General features: G+C 44.2%; 1 protein-coding gene across 1 annotated transcript in view; it reads left to right on the top strand.

Moving 5' to 3' along the window:
* The window catches only part of L3MBTL1 (L3MBTL histone methyl-lysine binding protein 1), a 49,379-nt gene that overhangs the window by 3,989 nt on the left and 22,550 nt on the right, over nt 1-22,840 (top strand). The window contains exons 4-9 of the mRNA XM_040437137.1: nt 3,144-3,240; nt 5,144-5,267; nt 5,350-5,470; nt 5,841-5,928; nt 14,151-14,242; nt 20,585-20,689. Coding sequence (XP_040293071.1) covers nt 3,144-3,240; nt 5,144-5,267; nt 5,350-5,470; nt 5,841-5,928; nt 14,151-14,242; nt 20,585-20,689 — 627 coding nt within the window. The remainder of the gene's footprint in view (nt 1-3,143; nt 3,241-5,143; nt 5,268-5,349; nt 5,471-5,840; nt 5,929-14,150; nt 14,243-20,584; nt 20,690-22,840) is intronic.

Raw genomic sequence — 22,840 nt, 5'->3', positions numbered from 1 at the left:
CTATATGTGGACATACCCCTACTATTGTGTTTGTCCGATATATAATATGCCAATATAGACTTATCAATAACTTGCTTCTAAAGCAAGAAAATGTTCCTCTGCTGGGACCGTATGAAACAGTTATAAGCCACAGCAGCAATAAATCAATGACCATATTCATTTACTGTCTCTTTACGGAGCACTTGTCACCCTGCCTTGCCCAGCATGTAGTCACCCTGATGCACATGAATGACCCATATCTATACTGTGCACTAACATCATTTTTAGCTGAAACAGCCAAAAAGTCTCATTCACACAGGAAACTGCGACTCAAAAGAAACATAAAGCAGCAAAAACAGATTTATCGAAAAACTGAGATCTAGAACCACCGCAAAATAATTCAATGTATGAATAGAAACGTCATGACTTTCCATTCAGTGCACATCTGGCTACTGCAGTAAAGTATCATCAACAGTAAAAAGATAACTGGTCCTCCAAATATGAAGCCAATTACTGTAATTATCCTACTAATTCTAAGCATGATGCAAGGTTCCATCTTTTGAAGGATCACAGTTATTATAAGAATATGGCTGTGTCCTAATTTGTTCGCCTTGTACATAATGTTCTTCAAGCAATAATCCTTTACGGCCTCATGCACACATTGCAGATTTGGTCAGTATCTTGCATCAGTTCCTTTTTAGGAGCTGGTCCAAAAAACACAAAGAAAGTGTAATGGAAACACTTACAGGTTGTCTCTTTTTTAGCATCCTTTCCTGATTTTGGTTTTTCTAGTACCCCAGACCTGGGGGAACTACAATTTGTATATTGTCATGTATTATGCATTTTATTGTTTACTTCTGCCCGTAGTTACCAGCAAGAAATGGTTGTCAAAGGTTGGCGGGAACAGGGCTAACCACCCTCCACTCTTGGTAGGAGTGGGCTGGTCCTGCTCCGTTGCAGGAGCGGGAGTTTCTGTCTAGAGAGGAGAGGAAGCACACTGCAGAGCTCCTGCTCCTGTTAGATTCTCAGGAGAGAATTACTCCAATTTCCCTCAAGTAAAGCCTTGAGACCCTAAACAGCAGCACAACCTGCTACTATCAGCATAGAAGGCAACGCTGTGACGTGTGGGATTACAGCCAAGACACCCATCAACAACCGCTAGGCCAGTAACACCTAAGTGCAGAATTGCCACAAACCAACCTGCCTCCATATCCTTACTGGTGCCAGAAGAGATGTGCACTTAAAGCCTGCTGCTGCTGTATGTATTTAAAGTTGTATGTTGCACTCGGTAAAGGAGACTTTGTTACGTCTAACCCCTTCCCGGGTCTTAAAAACATTGCGCCCGCTCCTGAGAGGAGCGGGCGCCATCGCTGCAGGGAAGGGGGGCCTGCTGTTTTATACAGCAGACACCCGTGACTCATGTTCGCCAAGAGTGATAATGCCGCTCAGACATTTAACACTTGGTAAAACCTGACCACGGCATCTGAGGGTGTGTATTACCGGAGGCAGGTGCTTCCGGGTATGATCTGGCTCCCTCTTGTGGCGATCGGAGGAGCCGGAGCTTGTGTGCAGCAGCCCCTGTCATAGAGAATGACAGGAGGCTGCTGCTCAGTATTTCCTATGGAGCCCTTGTCTGTGGCAGGGCTCCATAGGAAACTACTACATTTCTCATAGACTCCAAAGCTAATGCATTGGAATCTATGAGAATAGCAATCTAATGATTGTGTGTTATAGTTCCCTATGAGTGTAAAAAAAAAAGTAAAGTTTTTAAAAATTAAAAAAAGTTAAAAAAATATATAAAAATTCAAAACACCAACCTTTCCCCAAAATAAAAAAATACATATCATGGGTATTGGCAGGTGCGAAAATACCAATACTATAAAAATATCTTCCCCATACAGCAAATGTCAAAATGGCCTAAATAAAATTCCAAATGGCCTATTCGCCGTTTTTGTTCGCTTCATGTCTCTGAAAAAAATTAATAAAAAGTGAATGCTCATAGAGCTCCGTACACATAACTACAAAAAAGTTATATGTGTCAGAATATGGTGATGAAAAAATAAAACAGATTTTTTTTCCAAGATTTTTAATATTTATCAGTATCAAAATGCAAGAAAAACTATGCATATAAAGGTATCGCCGGATTTGTACTGATCTGTAGAATGAAAGTAACTGTTCAGTTTTGTGGCAAATCGAACGTCGTAAATAAAATACCCATAAGCCTGTGGCAGAATTGCGTTTTTTTTTTCCAATTCCACCCCATTTGGAATTTTTTTCCTGCTTCCCACTACATCTTATGCAATATTAAATGGTGGTGTTGGAAAGTACATCTTGTTCCGCAAAAACAAGCCCTCATACAACTATGTGAATGGAAAAATAAAAAAGGTATGGCTCTGAGAAGGCAGGGAGCGCAAAACGAAAACGCAAAAACCTCCAGGGTAGAAAGTCTGGCCTCATTCTCCATTACTACATTTTCATTGCACCGATCCCCAGGGAGTAACGGTCTAAGGCTAAGTTCACACGAACGTGTGTGATCCGTGGCCGTATTGCGGCCCGCAAATCGCGGGCCGCAATACACGGCCACAGTTCTGTGTGAATTCCGCATCACGGATGCTGACCAATTCACTTCAATGGGTCCGCAAATCCGGAAGCACTACGAAGTGCCTCCGTGGGGTTACGTCCCGTACTTCCGTTCCGCAAAAAGATAGAACAAGTCCTATCTTTTAGCGGAACGGCCGGATCGCGGACCCATTAAAGCAGTGTTTCCCAACCAGTGTGCCTCCAGCTGTTGCAAAACTACAACTCCCAGCATCCCACACAGCCAAAGGCTGTCCGGGCATGCTGGGAGTTATAGTTTTGCAACAGCTGGAGGCACACTGGTTGGGAAACACTGCATTAAAGTGAATGGGTCCGCGATCCAATGCGGCTGACCTACGGCCGGCGATCGTGCATTGCGGCCCGCTATTTGCGGGCCGCAGCACAGGCACGGGTCACACACGTTCGTGTGAACTCAGCCTCAGGGAGTACACTGTGACACAACACTTCAACAGGGCCACTTCCACTCCCACTCCCATGCTCTACACCGGCTTCTCAGGGGGTCACTGCACTTCGATGCAAATCTGCAATGTGTGTATGAGGCCTTATTCTTCTGTTCTCTGTTATAGTTCTGTTTCAGCTCCCGGGAGCCTAAAGAGGAACCTGCTATACAAGATGAAAGCCCTCAACAGACCATAGAAATAACCAGCCAAGCCTACCCAGAAGGTGAGCTCCATTCTACAAAAGTCATGTGTATGACAGCCATGCCCACATCTGTATTTCACGCTGCATACTGGACGGAATTTATTAACCGCTGTAATTTTTGCTCAGGAATCTTTTTTTCTTTTGCAGAAAATTTGCTACTTTTTCCACAATTATGCTCAGCACTTTTGAAAAAGTTGGGTAGGGGTTATCAGACAGGTCGTGGCATCCACGGCCCAACATATTTAGTATACTTCATGCCAGAAGCATAGATTTGCTTTTGTGGTGCACAGACTGCTAGAAGGGTGCACAAAATTTTTAAAGAGACCCATGCCTTTTAACAAATTTCCCCATTTCAGGACATATTTTAATTAAGGCCCCTTTCTGACGAGCGAGTGTCTTTATATTGATTTATGATGCTATGTAAACCTTACAGTTCTGGAATGTATTAGATGACACTGACATAATGCTGTCAGTGTTATCCAATACATTCCAGATCTCTAAGGGTTGCATAGCATCATAAATCAATATAATCCTATGTGACCCCGACAGTGCTGGAAGTTCAGGACGGGTGCCTCGCTGCGAGTCCGGAGCCTGAAGACCACTGCTATATGAAATGTCAGATTTAGGCCCATGCACACAAACGTTGTTTTGGTCCGCATCCGAGCCGCAGTTTTTGCGGCTTGGATGCGGACCCATTTACTTTAATGGGGCCGCAAAAGATGAGGACAGCACTCCGTGTGCTGTCCGGATCCATTGCTCCGTTCCGTGGTCCGCAAAAAAAAAATATAAGCTGTCCTATTCTTGTCCGTTTTACGGACAAGAATAGGCAGTTATAGTAATGTCTGTCCGTGCCGTTCCGCAAACTGCGGAACGCACACGGACGCCATCCGTGTTTTGCGGATCCGCAATTTGCGGATCGCAAAACACACAACGGCCGTGTGCATGAGGCCTTAGTCCCACGTGTAGAATTTCATTTACTCACACAGCACCTTCTGTAGTTAAATCTGGTGCAGAAAAAGTGGTTGCATTGCCTATAATAACCAGAGTTTGCTTTCATTGATCTCCATGGACTTTTAGGTTCCATGCACATGGTAGTGTAATTTATGCATATGCTTCATGTGGATTTTGCTGTGTTTCCACACCGTATTCACACCAATATTCGCTTGTGTTACATGCGGATTCTGTTGTGGGTTGCACAACAAAACAATTGACATGCTACGGATTTCAAAATGTGCACCACGGGTTAACTTACACAGTGCATATAAGATTTTAAAACTCTTATGTACTTAGCTGGTATTCACAAGAGGTTTGTTTTGCTGGTGGAATTTGGTGTGGATACCATGCCAATAAACCTCCGGCAGCAGCTCTGAATCTGCCTCCCTTCGTTTTCAATGCACTTCATTTGCAGTTTTATAACTGCCACTGTACCACGAAAGGACTCTCGGCATGATGTCCAGACAGTCACCTGTGGAACCTGTAGCTGGTGTCCAATCAAGGGTCAGCTCCATTCAATGGGGCTAAACCACAAGTGGGTCTGCGGCATTCAAATTGAAAAACTGTGGCAGAAACCGCAGAATACTTGCTGCATTTTGCCTTTGCAAAATCCACCATGTGAACTAGCCCTTGCACTGCTTATTTTCATTCAGTTGAGGAAAATTCTGCAGCGTGTGAAGGCACCCTTAGGACCCATTCATTTTCAATGGGTCCTGAAAAAAATCAGACATTGAGCTGTCCGTTTTTTTCCAGGACCCATTGAAAATGAATGGGTCCAGATCTGTTCCTGAAAAAACGGAACAGATCAGGAAAGAAAAAACGGACGTGTGAATGGACCCTTACGCTGGGTTTAGTACTCTATCCATGCCTTTGACTATGCATATGGCCATGCATGTGTATCACCACTTATGACTCCTGAATTTCCTTACAGGCCTTGAGGGAAAGGACAGCCCTCATTCTGATACTACACTGTGTCTCTGTGATACGTGTGGCTGCCAGCATGTGCCTGGGGCAAAATGTGAAACCTGCGGTGAAGTCTGTCAATTTAAAGAGAGGTAAGAAAAAAATCTGGGGGGTAGGGGTTGGTTGGGGAGCGGGTCAGTGTCACCCTCTCCCTGGTTTCTGGGGTATCTACAGCAGGTCCGTGATCGTGGAGCCATCACAAGGTTTTGGGGTAGGCAACGAGACCCCAAAACCCGTCAAGAAACGGAGACCAAAGGAATACCAAAGTCCAGCAGAGTCGGAGGCTGAGCCAATGGTGAGGAAAGAGGCATCACTGTATTCATGTCAACCGTGTACTGTCTGTGCAAGTGTTATGAATGGAGAGTGCAGTAGGTATCAGGACTGGACTGTGGGATGGGACCAGAACTATGTGATATTTCGACCACGTGGTGTGTCACAAGATTTTAAGATAAACTATTCCCGTGTCTGAAAATGAACATTGCACTGGACCCTCGTTGAGCATCACCTATCGCTGTGCTACAACAGAAACGAGCGCCAGTCTCAGTGTAACACGATGCATGCTCATAAACATGTGAAAAGAATAAGTGATACGTCCATGTGCACGCTGTCATTGTAGTGTACTGTTGTCAGATATGTACCTGGAAAGTATTTCTATTCAGGAAAAGCTGAAAGAGCGGAAAAGCCCAGGAGATGCTGATGATCCCCATGTGAGGAGCTCAGAAGGGGAACTATGGAGCCAGAGAGAACCACAAAGTAATTCTTTTACTCAATCTGTGTCTTGCTTATATATATATGTACGAAACATAGTGCAAATGCTTTAATCAGGGTCATTGAAATCAACTCAGGACTCTTAAACTTACTCTCCCAAGCACCCTCTGATCCAGTGTCTCCTCGTGGTTTCCTCTAATGACTGCGGCAGTGATGTCCTATATACTTCTGCACAGGGTTGCCAACCGTCCAGAAATTTCTTTTTTCCTGTGTCTGTGGATTATTATTTTTTTCAGGCTAGTGGAATTTGATTAGATTATTTTGGTGGTAATTATCAGCATTTTACAGCTCACAGTAAATGCTGGTAATGAGTTACTATCAGTATATTGAGCTATAGACATGTATTACTTATAATCTTCATCATTCATTATGGTTTTCCTATTTGTCCGTAAAAAATGTTGGCTGTCCGTGATTTTGGGATAAGTTGTCCAGAAAAAAGAAAAAGTCTGGTTGGCAACCCTGTGTGTCTTACACTGCTGAGGCCAGTAACTGGCTGCAACGGTATGCAGCGGACGTGACCGCTGGAGCCAAAGCAAACATCATGGCTGCAGCCCAGTTGAGAAGCTAAAGCGACAGCGCTGGATCCGAGGGGGCTCTGGAAGGTGAGATTAAGCTTTATTTATTATTTTAACAATGTCCCTGCCGTTGGCCCATTAAAAATGTATATTGAAAACCCCTTTAACAGCTTGCGGATTGCCTGTTGACTATAAATGCCGGGGGGTAAGCACTTAACGCTGACAGTCTGATATTGTGCAGGTGCAGGAGTGGGGAACCCAGCTGAACTGCCCATAAAGAAGGCAGGGGCGTTTTTTACTGTCTCTGCCTTCCCTATCGCCGTACACACAGCTCTCAATGAGCACTGTATGTACAGATCAGGAAGCGGCAACGCCACCACTTTCTGATCTGGTTCTAGTGATCATGTGGTTGCTGCATCTGGATGAGCTGTTGGGTCTTAGTAGACCTAGAGATCTCTGCACCTTGTACGACCCCTGGGAGCTGTATTCCTCCTGTAACTGTGGCTAATAGGTTACAGGAGAAATAAAAAAAAAGTGTAATGCTAACTGTTAACTGTCTTGTATGAGTATGACCTTATGGGGGGGGGACAGAGTGTAAAAAATAACAAAGAAATGCTACACTGCAGCTTCATAAACCAGATATCCCCCATGACTATTATGGAGAAGGGACAACATTTAAAAAAAAAAAAAAGTATTTAAGTTGTACTTAAAGCTATTAGAATTTCATTTCCCCTGGGATAAAAATTAAAAACAAAAAAAATGCTAAAATAAAATTTACATAATAATAAAGCCTAGGGCAGGGGTCAGCAACATCCGGCGCTCCAGCTGTTGCAAAACTACAATTCCCAGCATGCTCCATTCATTTCTGTGAGAGTTCTGAGAAGAGCAGAGGAAGTATGCATGCTGGGAGTTGTAGTTTTACAACATCTGGAGTGCTGGAGGTTGCCTACCCCTGGCATAGGGAAACAGCCTGGGCTATTAACCACCTCCGGACCGCTGTACGCACAGACGCGTCCTGGAGGTGGTTGATTCATTCCTCCTGGACGCGCCGGCGCGTCCTCTCGCGAGACGCGAGATTTCCTGTGAACGCGCGCACACAGGCGCGCGCGCTCACAGGAACGGAAGGTAAGAGAGTTGATCTCCAGCCTGCCAGCGGCGATCGTTCGCTGGCAGGCTGGAGATGTGTTTTTTTAACCCCTGAAAGGTATATCAGACGCTGTTTTGATAACAGCGTCTAATATACCTGCTACCTGGTCCTCTGGTGGTCCCCTTTGTTTGGATCGACCACCAGAGGACACAGGTAGCTCAGTAAAGTCCCACCAAGCACTACACTACACTACACCGCCCCCCCCCGTCACTTATTAACCCCTTATTAGCCCCTGATCACCCCATATAGACTCCCTGATCACCCCCCTGTCATTGATTACCCCCCTGTCATTGATCACCCTCCTGTCATTGATCACCCCCCTGTAAAGCTCCATTCAGACGTCCGCATGATTTTTACGGATCCACTGATAGATGGATCGGATCCGCAAAACGCATCCGGACGTCTGAATGAAGCCTTACAGGGGCATGATCAATGACTGTGGTGATCACCCCATATAGACTCCCTGATCACCCCCCTGTAAAGCTCCATTCAGACGTCCGCATGATTTTTACGGATCCACTGATAGATGGATCGGATCCGCAAAACGCATCCGGACGTCTGAATGAAGCCTTACAGGGGCATGATCAATGACTGTGGTGATCACCCCATATAGACTCCCTGATCACCCCCCTGTCATTGATCAACCCCCTGTAAAGCTCCATTCAGATGTCCGCATGATTTTTACGGATGCACTGATAGATGGATCGGATCCGCAAAACGCATACGGACGTCTGAATGAAGCCTTACAGGGGCGTGATCAATGACTGTGGTGATCACCCCATATAGACTCCCTGATCACCCCCCTGTCATTGATCACCCCCCTGTAAAGCTCCATTCAGATGTCCGCATGATTTTTACGGATGCACTGATAGATGGATCGGATCCGCAAAACGCATACGGACGTCTGAATGAAGCCTTACAGGGGCATGATCAATGACTGTGGTTATCACCCCATATAGACTCCCTGATCACCCCCCTGTCATTGATTACACCCCTGTCATTGATCAACCCCCTGTAAAGCTCCATTCAGATGTCCGCATGATTTTTACGGATGCACTGATAGATGGATCGGATCCGCAAAACGCATACGGACGTCTGAATGAAGCCTTACAGGGGCGTGATCAATGACTGTGGTGATCACCCCATATAGACTCCCTGATCACCCCCCTGTCATTGATCACCCCCCTGTAAAGCTCCATTCAGACGTCCGCATGATTTTTACGGATCCACTGATAGATGGATCGGATCCGCAAAACGCATCCGGACGTCTGAATGAAGCCTTACAGGGGCATGATCAATGACTGTGGTGATCACCCCATATAGACTCCCTGATCACCCCCCTGTAAAGCTCCATTCAGATGTCCGCATGATTTTTACGGATGCACTGATAGATGGATCGGATCCGCAAAACGCATCCGGACGTCTGAATGAAGCCTTACAGGGGCGTGATCAATGACTGTGGTGATCACCCCATATAGACTCCCTGATCACCCCCCTGTCATTGATCACCCCCCTGTAAAGCTCCATTCAGATGTCCGCATGATTTTTACGGATGCACTGATAGATGGATCGGATCCGCAAAACGCATACGGTCGTCTGAATGAAGCCTTACAGGGGCATGATCAATGACTGTGGTTATCACCCCATATAGACTCCCTGATCACCCCCCTGTCATTGATTACCCCCCTGTCATTGATTACCCCCCTGTAAAGCTCCATTCAGATGTCCGCATGATTTTTACGGATGCACTGATAGATGGATCGGATCCGCAAAACGCATCCGGACGTCTGAATGAAGCCTTACAGGGGCATGATCAATGACTGTGGTTATCACCCCATATAGACTCCCTGATCACCCCCCTGTCATTGATCACCCCCCTGTCATTGATCACCCCCCCTGTCATTGATCACCCCCCTGTCATTGATCACCCCTCTGTAAGGCTCCATTCAGACATTTTTTTGGCCCAAGTTAGCGGAATTATTATTTTTTTTTCTTACAAAGTCTCATATTCCACTAACTTGTGTCAAAAAATAAAATCTCACATGAACTCACCATACCCCTCACGGAATCCAAATGCGTAAAATTTTTTAGACATTTATATTCCAGACTTCTTCTCACGCTTTAGGGCCCCTAGAATGCCAGGGCAGTATAAATACCCCACATGTGACCCCATTTCGGAAAGAAGACACCCCCAGGTATTCCGTGAGGGGCATATTGAGTCCATGAAAGATTGAAATTTTTGTCCCAAGTTAGCGGAACGGGAGACTTTGTGAGAAAAAAATTAAAAATATCAATTTCCGCTAACTTGTGCCAAAAAAAAAAAATTTCTATGAACTCGCCATGCCCCTCATTGAATACCTTGGGGTGTCTTCTTTCCAAAATGGGGTCACATGTGGGGTATTTATACAGCCCTGGCATTCTAGGGGCCCCAAAGCGTGAGAAGAAGTCTGGTATCCAAATGTCTAAAAATGCCCTCCTAAAAGGAATTTGGGCACCTTTGCGCATCTAGGCTGCAAAAAAGTGTCACACATCTGGTATCGCCGTACTCAGGAGAAGTTGAGGAATGTGTTTTGGGGTGTCATTTTACAAATACCCATGCTGGGTGAGAGAAATATCTTGGTCAAATGCCAACTTTGTATAAAAAAATGGGAAAAGTTGTCTTTTGTCAAGATATTTCTCTCACCCAGCAAGGGTATATGTAAAATGACACCCCAAAACACATTCCCCAACTTCTCCTGAATACGGCGATACCACATGTGTGACACTTTTTTGCAGCCTAGGTGGGCAAAGGGGCCCATATTCCAAAGAGCACCTTTAGGATTTCACAGGTCATTTACCTACTTACCACACATTAGGCCCCCTGGAAAATGCCAGGGCAGTATAACTACCCCACAAGTGACCCCATTTTGGAAAGAAGACACCCCAAGGTATTCCGTGAGGGGCATGGCGAGTTCCTAGAATTTTTTATTTTTTGTCACAAGTTAGTGAAAAATGCTGTTTTTTTTTTTTTTTTTTTTTTTTCATACAAAGTCTCATATTCCACTAACTTGTGACAAAAAATAAAAACTTCCATAAACTCACTATGCCCATCAGCGAATACCTTGGGGTCTCTTCTTTCCAAAATGGGGTCACTTGTGGGGTAGTTATACTGCCCTGGCATTCTAGGGGCCCAAATGTGTGGTAAGGAGTTTGAAATCAAATTCTGTAAAAAATGACCTGTGAAATCCGAAAGGTGCTCTTTGGAATATGGGCCCCTTTGCCTACCTAGGCTGCAAAAAAGTGTCACACATCTGGTATCTCCGTACTCAGGAGAAGTTGGGGAATGTGTTTTGGGGTGTCATTTTACATATACCCATGCTGGGTGAGAGAAATATCTTGGCAAAAGACAACTTTTCCCATTTTTTTATACAAAGTTGGCATTTGACCAAGATATTTATCTCACCCAGCATGGGTATATGTAAAAAGACACCCCAAAACACATTCCTCAACTTCTCCTGAGTACGGAGATACCAGATGTGTGACACTTTTTTGCAGCCTAGGTGGGCAAAGGGGCCCATATTCCAAAGAGCACCTTTCGGATTTCACAGGTCATTTTTTAGAGAATTTGATTTTAAACTCCTTACCACACATTTGGGCCCCTAGAATGCCAGGGCAGTATAACTACCCCACAAGTGACCCCATTTTGGAAAGAAGAGACCCCAAGGTATTCGCTGATGGGCATAGTGAGTTCATGGAAGTTTTTATTTTTTGTCACAAGTTAGTGGAATATGAGACTTTGTATGAAAAAAAAAAAAAAAAAAAAATCATCATATTCCACTAACTTGTGACAAAAAATAAAAAATTCTAGGAACTTGCCATGCCCCTCACGGAATACCTTGGGGTCTCTTCTTTCCAAAATGGGGTCACTTGTGGGGTAGTTATACTGCCCTGGCATTCTAGGGGCCCAAATGTGTGGTAAGGAGTTTGAAATCAAATTCTGTAAAAAATGACCTGTGAAATCCGAAAGGTGCTCTTTGGAATATGGGCCCCTTTGCCCACCTAGGCTGCAAAAAAGTGTCACACATCTGGTATCTCCGTACTCAGGAGAAGTTGGGGAATGTGTTTTGGGGTGTCATTTTACATATACCCATGCTGGGTGAGATAAATATCTTGGCAAAAGACAACTTTTCCCATTTTTTTATACAAAGTTGGCATTTGACCAAGATATTTCTCTCACCCAGCATGGGTATATATAAAATGACACCCCAAAACACATTCCCCACCTTCTCCTGAGTACGGAGATACCAGATGTGTGACACTTTTTTGCAGCCTAGGTGGGCAAAGGGGCCCATATTCCAAAGAGCACCTTTCGGATTTCACAGGTCATTTTTTACAGAATTTGATTTCAAACTCCTTACCACACATTTGGGCCCTTAGAATGCCAGGGCAGTATAACCACCCCACAAGTGACCCCATTTTGGAAAGAAGAGACCCCAAGGTATTTCGTGATGGGCATAGTGAGTTCATAGAAGTTTTTATTTTTTGTCACAAGTTAGTGGAATATGAGACTTTGTAAGAAAAGAAAAAAAAAAGAAAAAAATCATAATTTTCCACTAACTTGTGACAAAAAATAAAAAGTTCTATGAACTCACTATGCCCATGAGCGAATACCTTAGGGTGTGTACTTTCCGAAATGGGGTCATTTGTGGGGTGTTTGTACTGTCTGGCCATTGTAGAACCTCAGGAAACATGACAGGTGCTCAGAAAGTCAGATCTGCTTCAAAAAGCGGAAATTCACATTTTTGTACCATAGTTTGTAAACGCTATAACTTTTACCCAAACCATTTTTTTTTTTACCCAAACATTTTTTTTTTATCAAAGACATGTAGAACAATAAATTTAGAGCAAAATTTATATATGGATGTCGTTTTTTTTGCAAAATTTTACAACTGAAAGTGAAAAATGTCATTTTTTTTGCAAAAAAATCGTTAAATTTCGATTAATAACAAAAAAAGTAAAAATGTCAGCAGCAATGAAATACCACCAAATGAAAGCTCTATTAGTGAGAAGAAAAGGAGGTAAAATTCATTTGGGTGGTTAGTTGCATGACCGAGCAATAAACGGTGAAAGTAGTGTAGGTCAGAAGTGTAAAAAGTGGCCTGGTCTTTCAGGGTGTTTAAGCACTGGGGGCTGAGGTGGTTAAGGAGGTGGATTTATAGATTTACCAACTTCAAAATATATTCCTAACCCCATAATTGGACATCACTCAAAATATGTGAAAGGCCAAAATATTTATTTCAAATAAATTCTAAAGCTTTGCCACAGTTGAGTCCATTTACAGTAGGTTAGGTATCCAGAGTCGTCTGTGGAAATTCTAGCATTTCTATGGCTCGCAGGCATTACCTTAGAGCAGCATGGAGGCTCAGTAGTTAACACTGTTGCCTTGCTGGGTTCAGAGTAATATCTGCATGCACTTTGTATGTTCTCCCATATGTGCGTGGGTTTTCTTTAGGTACTCTGGTTTCCTCACACTCTCTACAGAACATACTGATAGGTTAATTTCCGATATTCGGTAGGTTATAAGTAACAATAGGGACAGGAAGTGATGGCATTCTCTATATAGCACTGCAGAACATGTTGGCGTCCTAACAGTGCAGTCTTCATAGCACCATGTATGATTGGTAGGAGATAAAGAGAGGTCTGTTGACCTGTGGTTAGGAAAGGCCTTCAGTAAACTGAATCTGGTATGACTGATTGCAGTGTCAGTGCCTCATGTATTTTCTTCTTCAACATTTGTTTAAATAATTACAAGAATAGGTGCACTACTGTGGTGGATTCAAACAGTAACATCTGACTAAACACTCAGAATGATGTTAAAAATGAGACTTTAGCCAGTATATCCTTATATTAAGGACATACCTGAGCCCGCGCACCACGCCAAGGTTTCTCAAGTTTCCCACTTGAGAAACCTTGTCGCGGTGCGCGGGCTCAGGTATGTCCTTAATATAAGGATATACTGGCTAAAGTCTCATTTTTGACATCATTGTGAGGGTTTAGTCAGATGTTACTGTTTGCATCCACAACAGTAGTGCACCTATTCTTGTAATTATTTATTCTATATATCATTCCACATCCACACATTTTACCATCTGGTGTAGGATGTCTCTGTGACACTTGTGGTCTGTTGCGGGCATCCTCCACTGTATGCACTTTTTGCTGGGGATCGCCCTTAGCAACAGACCACAAGCGCAGTATCTGCTCCCCCGAGTATAAATGCACAACTGCATTTGGGGTTGAGCATTTCCTGCCTTTGGAGACCACGTATTTTTGTCATTTAAATTCAACATTTGTTTAGATCATTCTTGAACCTCTCCCCTTGCTTCCAATGTCATGTCCCATCTGGGTAATTATACCCTAAATGCCTGCATGTCCAGCTCTTGCACCCAGATTAGCCCCAGTACCCACACTTGAGTCTCTACTCCAGAAATGTAGCTTTTCCATCCTTCCAGACCCCCGTTTTTACTTTACAGTTATGGGTGCCTGTCTTATTTCCTGCAATGTCAAAGTTTCAGGGGACGAGTCGGGAGATTCTTGGTCTTGGTCTTCTTACCTGGAGGAACAGAAATGCGTTGCTGCTCCTCTTAATCTCTTTCGGGAGGTAAGTCTGGTTTTAGAAAACACATTAAATATTATTACGATTTAGAAGAAATGTCCACTTTATAGACTTGAGAGTAAAACAAAAGATGTACAAATGTCACCTGATGAAAAAGCATTGTAACTAAACCAATGAGAAAAAAAATAGGCAATCTACATGACAAAAGTATCCATAAAACATACAAGCTACACATTGGGCTTTGAGAGGTTTTGTCAGGCATATTTTTTTTTTAAATACACTAGTGACAACTAAAATGGCTTTCCATTGGGGGTTGGTCACATTTCATGCTGCAAAACCCCAAATATGTAGCAGTTTTCATCCAACTTTGCAAGACTAGGGCTTCTTTCACACTAAGCTTTTTGTCTGATCCGGCAGGGATCAGCAAAAACTCTTCCGTTTGTAATAATCTTCCGGTTGTATTATCTCTAAAATGGCCATTGCGGAACCGTCACTAAAACCATTGTAAGTCAATGGGGGACGGATCTGTTTCCTATTTTGTCCGAGAAAACTCATCCGTCACCATTGACTTGCATTGTGTGTCATGCCGGATACATTTTGCTCCGCATCCCATGATGGAAATAAAACCGCAGCATGCTACGGTTTTCTGTACAGTATGGAAATGCAACCAAATAGAACGGAATGCATTTTGGAACATATTCAGTTCAGTTTTGTCCCCATTAACAATGAATGGGGGCAAAACGGAAGCATTTTTCTCCGATATTGAGATCCTCTTCCGGATCTCAATACCGGAAAAGTTAAACGCAAGTGTGAAAGTAGCGTAAATGGGAATGCTTCTTAGCTGCCCACTGCTTCGGCTCTGCCATAAACGGCATAACAGGGCAATGGTCCCTCAAATTTGAATCTGCGGCCTGATCAGATGTAAAGAGATGCTAGTGTGCGTTGGGTGGTACAATTGCTGAGGCAACCATAGGAGAGTCGGACATCATACCCTAAACCATTTTGTCATAAAAAGGACCTGTTGCCCCTTCTGATATGTCTGTTATAGTAAATACTTTTCCCTAAGACAACTATTCTGGGGCATCTATGTTTATAGGTCCGTTTTGTTCCATTCCTCTCTTACTTCTGCTTTGAGTTTTTTTTACTCCCTGCCTTCCCGGAGCCATAACTTGTTTAAAGTGGCATGTCCTTATACAGTCTAATACCGTCAACATGGGTCAAGTGTCAGAACATTTAGTGGCACAACCCCAACTGGTAATACCCAGTAGTAAATTTATTCATATATTTCTAGGAATAACAGCAGAATTCAGAGTTCTTAGGGTACTTTCACACTAGCGTTTTTGTTTTCCTGTATTGAGTTCCGTCACAGGAGCTTATTACCGGAAAAAACTGATCAGTTTTATCCTAATGCATTCTGAATGGAGAGCAATCCGTTCAGGATGCATCAGTTCAGTCCCTCTTACGTTTTTTGGACGGAGAAAATACCGCAGCATGCTGCAGTTTTATCTCCGGCCAAAAATACTGATCACTTGCCGGAATACATTGAAGTGTATTAGTGCCGGATCCTGCATTAAGTGTTCCGGCAAAACGGATCCGGATTTCCCGTCTGCACATGCGCAGACCTTTAAAAATGTAAAAAAATTATAATATCGGATCCATTTTTCCGGATGACACCGGAGAGACAGATACTGTGTTTTAATGCATTTGTCAGACAGATCTGCATCCGGATCCGTCTGACAAATGCCATCAGTTTGCATCCGTATTGCCGGATCTGGCAGGCAGTTGCGGCGATGGAATTACCTGCTGGAATCCTCTGCCGCAAGTGTGAAAGTACCCTAAGGTCTCTTTCACACTTGCGTTGTCCGGATCCGGCGTGTACTCCACTTGCCGGAATTACACGCCGGATCCGGAAAAACGCAAGTGTACTGAAAGCATCTGAAGACGGAGCCGTCTTCAAAATGCTTTCAGTGTTACTATGGCAGCCAGGACGCTATTAAAGTCCTGGTTGCCATAGTAGGAGCGGGGAGCGGGGGAGCAGTATACTTACAGTCCGTGCGGCTCCCGGGGCGCTCCAGAATGACGTCAGAGCGCCCCATGCGCATGGATGACGTGATCCATGCGATCACATGATCCATGCGCTTGGGGCGCCCTGAAGTCACTCTGGAGCGCCCCGGGAGCCGCACGGACTGTAAGTATGCTGCTCCCCCGCTCCCCGCTACACTTTACCATGGCTGCCAGGACTTTAGCGTCCCGGCAGCGATGGTAACCATTCAGAAAAAGCTAAACGTCGGGTCCGGCAATGCGCCGAAACGACGTTTAGCTTAAGGCCGGATCCGGATCAATGCCTTTCAATGGGCATAAATTCCGGATCCGGCCTTGCGGCAAGTCTTCAGGATTTTTGGCCGGAGCAAAAAGCGCAGCATGCTGCGGTATTTTCTCCGGCCAAAAAACGTTCCGTTCCGGAACTGAAGACATCCTGATGCATCCTGGATGGATTTCACTCCATTCAGAATGCATTAGGATAAAACTGATCAGGATTCTTCCGGCATAGAGCCCCGACGACGGAACTCTATGCCGGAAGACAAGAACGCAAGTGTGAAAGAGCTCTAAGAAAGAAATTCTCCAGAATTGTTATATTACGGGGAGCACAAGTATTTACTAAAGTCGTCATTTATGGAAAGCTGCCAGATCCTCTTTATGTTCTCCCTTTTAGCTGTATTGCCTAAGTACAGTTACCTGACTACATATATTTCAGTAACACACCAGGTGGCAGTATAGACTGATACAATGAAATGAGAAAAATAAACCACAAGGCTGGACTTCTTTCAACATTTTACTTGTGAATTCTGATGTTTTTTTCAGAAGTTACAGTCAATCTCCTAAACGAGTGTATGTTCTGTCTCCTCCGCTCCTGTATTCAGTCCTGCAGTGCTCCTGTCTACAGGTATATCAATAAAGCCTGAATACAGGAACCTAGGAGACCTAGCACTCTGCGGTATGCAGCATGGACTACAGACTTAGGAGTCCGTTATATAATAAGAATCTTTCCTACAAGTGTAGACGGTGATTCAAAGTGATGTAATATATTCTATTAGGGAAAAATGTAAACTTTTATTAGAAAACTGCATGTAAAGTGTCCCCTGAGCGTTTGTTAAGAAATTCTATCTTCAGGGTCTTCTGAATGCTGATGACAGATAACTATAAGATGCAGAGGCAGATTTTACTGTTTCCCTGCCTATTCGATCTGCTACCAGCACTAATCGCTGGCTGCTCTCCTCTGCCTTCCCAGTGCATCCCTGGCAACATATAGGGGAGCAGGGCTGCCAGTAAGGGTGCTCTCACATGTGGTCGAGAATTCCGCAGGAAAATCCGGAGGTGGAGATTCTTAGAAAGTTGTGTATTTTATGTGAAATAGATTCTGCAGTGGAAAAACACAGCAGAAAAATCCACGACAAAGTCTGCATGCATTTTTCCACATGGATTTTTCTGCAGCGAATCAATTTCCCATTGACTTGAATGGAAAGATTCTCATACAGAAAATCTGCATCACAACAATATACACTCACCTAAAGAATTATTAGGAACACCTGTTCTATTTCTCATTAATGCAATTATCTAGTCAACCAATCACATGGCAGTTGCTTCAATGCATTTAGTGGTGTGGTCCTGGTCAAGACAATCTCCTGAACTCCAAACTGAATGTCAGAATGGGAAAGAAAGGTGATTTAAGCAATTTTGAGTGTGGCATGGTTGTTGGTGCCAGACGGGCCGGTCTGAGTATTTCACAATCTGCTCAGTTACTGGGATTTTCACGCACAACCATTTCTAGGGTTTACAAAGAATGGTGTGAAAAGGGAAAAACATCCAGTATGCGGCAGTCCTGTGGGCAAAAATGCCTTGTGGATGCTAGAGGTCAGAGGAGAATGGGCCGACTGATTCAAGCTGATAGAAGAGCAACGTTGACTAAAATAACCACTCGTTACAACCGAGGTATGCAGCAAAGCATTTGTGAAGCCACAACACGCACAACCTTGAGGCGGATGGGCTACAACAGCAGAAGACCCCACCGGGTACCACTCATCTCCACTACAAATAGGAAAAAGAGGCTACAATTTGCACAAGCTCACCAAAATTGGACTGTTGAAGACTGGAAAAATGGTTTCTTGAACATGACAATGAGTTCACTGTACTAAAATGGCCCCCACAGTCACCAGATCTCAACCCAATAGAGCATCTTTGGGATGTGGTGGAATGGGAGCTTCGTGCCCTGGATGTGCATCCCTCAAATCTCCATCAACTGCCGACGCTATCCTATCAATATGGGCCAACATTTCTAAAGAATGCTATCAGCACCTTGTTGAATCAATGCCACGTAGAATTAAGGCAGTTCTGAAGGCAAAAGGGGGTCCAACACCAAATTAGTATGGTGTTCCTAATAATTCTTTAGGTGAGTGTATACTCTGCAAAATGTAAATTCCGCAGCGGAACACAATGCAGGGATAGACAATATTCAGCCCCATAGGACAACATGAGGGAAAATTCCACCACGTGTGAGGGCACAGGCAGAAAGCTGTAAAAAACCCTAAGGGCTTATGCACACGAATGTATTTTCTTTTCGTGTCTGTTCCATTTTGTTTTTGCGTTAATTATAATGGGTCCGCAAAAAAAAAAACATGAGTTGCTCCGCGTGCATTCCGTTTACGTATGTCCGTTCCGCAAACGAATAGAACATGACCTATTATTGTCTGCATTACGGACAAGGATAGGAATGTTCTATTAGGGGCCAGCTGTTCCGTTATGCAAAATATGGAATTCACACAGATGTCAACCATTTTTTGGGGGAACTGTTTTTTGCAGACCGCAAAATACATAAGGTCGTATGCATGAGCCCTAAGCCTTAGGGCTGTATTACACTGTCCAACGTTTGGGCAGGGCAAGCGCTAGTAGCACAGGCGATGCAAACTGAATGTGGGAGAAACAGTTGCTATCGTAGTTGTTCCTCCCTCATTCATTTCTGTTACCGGCAGCAGACCCCTAATTACACAGGGAGATGCTCTGTAGATAATCGTCATATTTCATCCTGATGAAAAATGACCATCAGCCGACAAAACAGTGGTTGCCCGTTGATCAGCTGCTCAATTATACAGGCCCACTATCGGAAACCAGTATTCCTATGAACTTTTGTTCCCGATAATTGGCCTGAAAATTGTGTGGTCTACTAGGGGCCTTACTGTCAGTGCTGATCACTGGCGGCACTGCCCTCCTCTGCCTGGTGCTTACTAATTAGAGACTCTCTGGGAAAGTACAGGGACTGGAGCTGCCAGCGATCAGCACTGACAGCAAGTTTTACAAGGACAGAGGCAGAAAGCTGTACGAAGCCAAAACTTTTTGTCTGTGTTCCTTAACACTCACTATCAGCGCTGATCGGTGGTAGCCCTGCTCTCCCCTATCTTCCTGGTGCTTACTAGCTAACCAACGGTGCACTGGGCAGATAGAGTAGTGGGTATACCAGCGATTACTGCTGGCACAGATCAAATAGGCAGGGAAACATAGTAAAATCTGCATATGCATCTTATAGTCATCTGTCATCAGCGTTCAGTACAGTAGATGCTAATTTGGGCAAAAATGATTTCCAAACTGAATTTACAGCAGATGGACTACAGTCAAGCTGTAGAAATGTCTCAAAGATGATGAAGAGAAATGGCAGGCACCATTGTCATAACAGTGTCTGAACACTCATATCCTTGCATCATTTTAGTTTTTCCATTTTAATACATCTGAAGAAATGTCTAAATTACTATTTTCACTTTCTCATTATGGGGTATTGAGTGCAGATTGACGGGGGGGGGGGACTTTATTTTTTTTATTTTTATTTTATTTTAGCACAAGGCTGTAACATAACAAAATGTTAAAAGAGTGAAAGGACCTGAAAACTTTCTGAATGCATTGTATATTGCTTTGATCTATTTTCCTAGAAGTCAACTATTGGGGCTGCAAGCCTTCATGGTTCTTGTTGGCATCTGAACATGCTGTTTACATTCCTCATCATATAGGTTATATTCTTCTGGGCATCTAAAGAATCATACATAAAAATAGCTCAAGATACTGCATGACTTATAGTAGACACTCGCAGTAGTGGGAGTACACATCAATTTCTGCATATATAGGACCTGCAGGAAACATCTTCATGGTTATTGTTATTTTACGGTCTGCTCTGCTGTTGTTCTGAAGAGCTATAACCACTACCACCCCATCAGCTGTATTGGAATCAAGCCATTTCATGTACTTATGTTGCACTGCTGCTGCCACTCACATTGGGTTGTTACTGCTTATACGTCATCAGTATAATGTTTTGCCCGTATGATAAAGGAATTGATTTGTCTGCAGTGCCAGCTGGGAACTCAGCACAAGAATGGCTTCAAGGTGGGGATGAAGCTAGAGGGAATCGACCCCCAGCATCCATCCATGTATTTCATCCTCACGGTGGCTGAGGTGAGATCAGCTTACACAGGTACAGCAAAATAGTCATGTAAATCAAATGCATTGTAACTGTGCAAAACTTCATAGGCATCTGTCAGCAGGTTTGTTCCTATGAAACTGGCTGGCTGACCTGTTACATGTGCACTTGGCAGCTGAAGGCATCTGTGTTGGTCCCGTGTTCATATGTGCCACCATTGCTGAGAAAAATGTTGTTGCCTTTACACCTAGAGACTCTGCTCTCTCTGCAACAGCCGCGACCTCTGCACTTTGACAGGGCCAGGCATTATGATGCTTTCACTGCCTGGCCGTGTCAATCATAGTGGAGAGAGAGCGGCAGTTGCAGAGAGAGCAGAGCCTCGAGGAGTAACAGCAACGTCCCTGTTGCTCCTAGCGGCTCATTTCCATTTATTAAAACATTTTTTTTCAGCAATGCGGGCACATATGAACATGGGACCAACACAGATGCCTTCAACTGCTAAGTGCATATGTAACAGGTCAGCCAGTTTCATAGGTACAAAACTGCTGACAGATGCCCTTTAAAGGGGTTGTGGTATTAGAGAAAAGGGCCTCTTTCTTTTTCCCAGAAACAGCTCCACCCTTGACCACAGGGTATGATTAGTATTTACAGATCAGTAAAATATAAACAGTGGGGAGATTTATCATGGCGGGAATTTTTGAAGTCAGGCTTGAGTCTGCATTGCTTGCGCTGAATTTATCAAATGTTGCACATTGTTTGATAACCGGTGCATCTTTAAAGAGAACACTTTTTTCTAGAGATGTTACTCCAGGTCCCCCCCCCCTCCAGCATACATCAAACTCCAGCATACATCACACATTAGTTTGGCAAAAATTGCATAACCTCATTTTACTGGAGCAGTCTCTACAGAGTAGCGAACAGTCTTAGTATGGTTGCGTTAGATAAAAGGCTGTTAGTAAGGCCGGGTTCACATCACCGTTTGGTTTTCTGATCTGGCAGAAGAATAGAAAAATAAAAAAAATGGATCCTTTATTTTTGATCCATTGTGTTCATTTTCCATCCAGTTTTGTTAGTTCCGTCTGAGATCTGTTATTTTAGACATAAGAAAAAGTCCTAGGAGGAGGATTTTTTTTCTCCTCATAACGAATCTCAGACATGAATAGGGTATTGTCCATCTCTCGTGGGCCTGCATTCACACACCTTAAACCACATTCTGACCCAAACTTACCAATAACACACTGAGACCAGTTCGAACTGCAGTTTATTAATAAATACATAACATAAATAAACATAACTACAAATGTTTATTCCCTGACGAGGGAGGTCCTCGAAGCCCCAAAACCTCGTTATCACGGCTCCCCAAACTGGCCCATTCATCTTGCCTCCAGCCGTAAAACACCAGCTCGGAGACCAACTGACGGAATCCTTTTACACAAGCCAACTGTCCAACCATGGGAGTCCAGCCCCACCATTGAGGCCCTCCCATTCTCCCGAAGTATCTGTACCACCAACTTCGAGGACCTCCCACCGCCAACGACGCGCAACCTGACAACCTCCCTCAGGCTTGCGCGTTCCTCCACAACCTAATAGCCCTCTCGATCCCACCTTGTAGTCCCAGTGACCACAAATCAATCCCCACAGCATTTAAGTGCACCCCGTCTGCCCTCCAAAAAGCCCCAACACCCGGCTCCAGCTCCTCATGCCGCATTGCCACCGCCCCATTCCTAGCCATGAATTTTTCCAAAATCCTGTTAACCTTAATCATTGCCTTGTTCAGGCGTTCCACTGACCACGCCCCATGCCACACCTAACGAGGCACAATGTCGGACCAAACCGTTACCATGGCCGGGAACAGCAACCACAAGCGCAACAAATCGAATTTCACGTCCCTGATCAGCTCTCTAACCGGCTTAGCCCCTAAGTCATTCTCCCCCACATGCAACACCAATATGTCCAGGGGACTACCCAACCGGGCGTACCGGTGAACTTCCCTCATAACCCCTTCCCACAACATGCCTCTCACCCCAATACACCGAACCACCGCAACGTCCCTATCGAGCCCTAATTGTCTTCCCTCAGGGCGAACGTCCACCCTCAGCACCCCCCAAAACACAAAAGGAGTGTCCGAGTATCCAGACCAGCGCGGGCCTAGCTCCTGAAAAATATAACAAAGAAAAAACACAAGA

Source organism: Bufo bufo, chromosome 6, assembly GCF_905171765.1.
Source record: "Bufo bufo chromosome 6, aBufBuf1.1, whole genome shotgun sequence".
NCBI classification, from domain to species: domain Eukaryota; kingdom Metazoa; phylum Chordata; class Amphibia; order Anura; family Bufonidae; genus Bufo; species Bufo bufo.
Note: the sequence above shows the minus strand (reverse complement) of the source record. Positions and strands in the feature narration are given on the sequence as shown.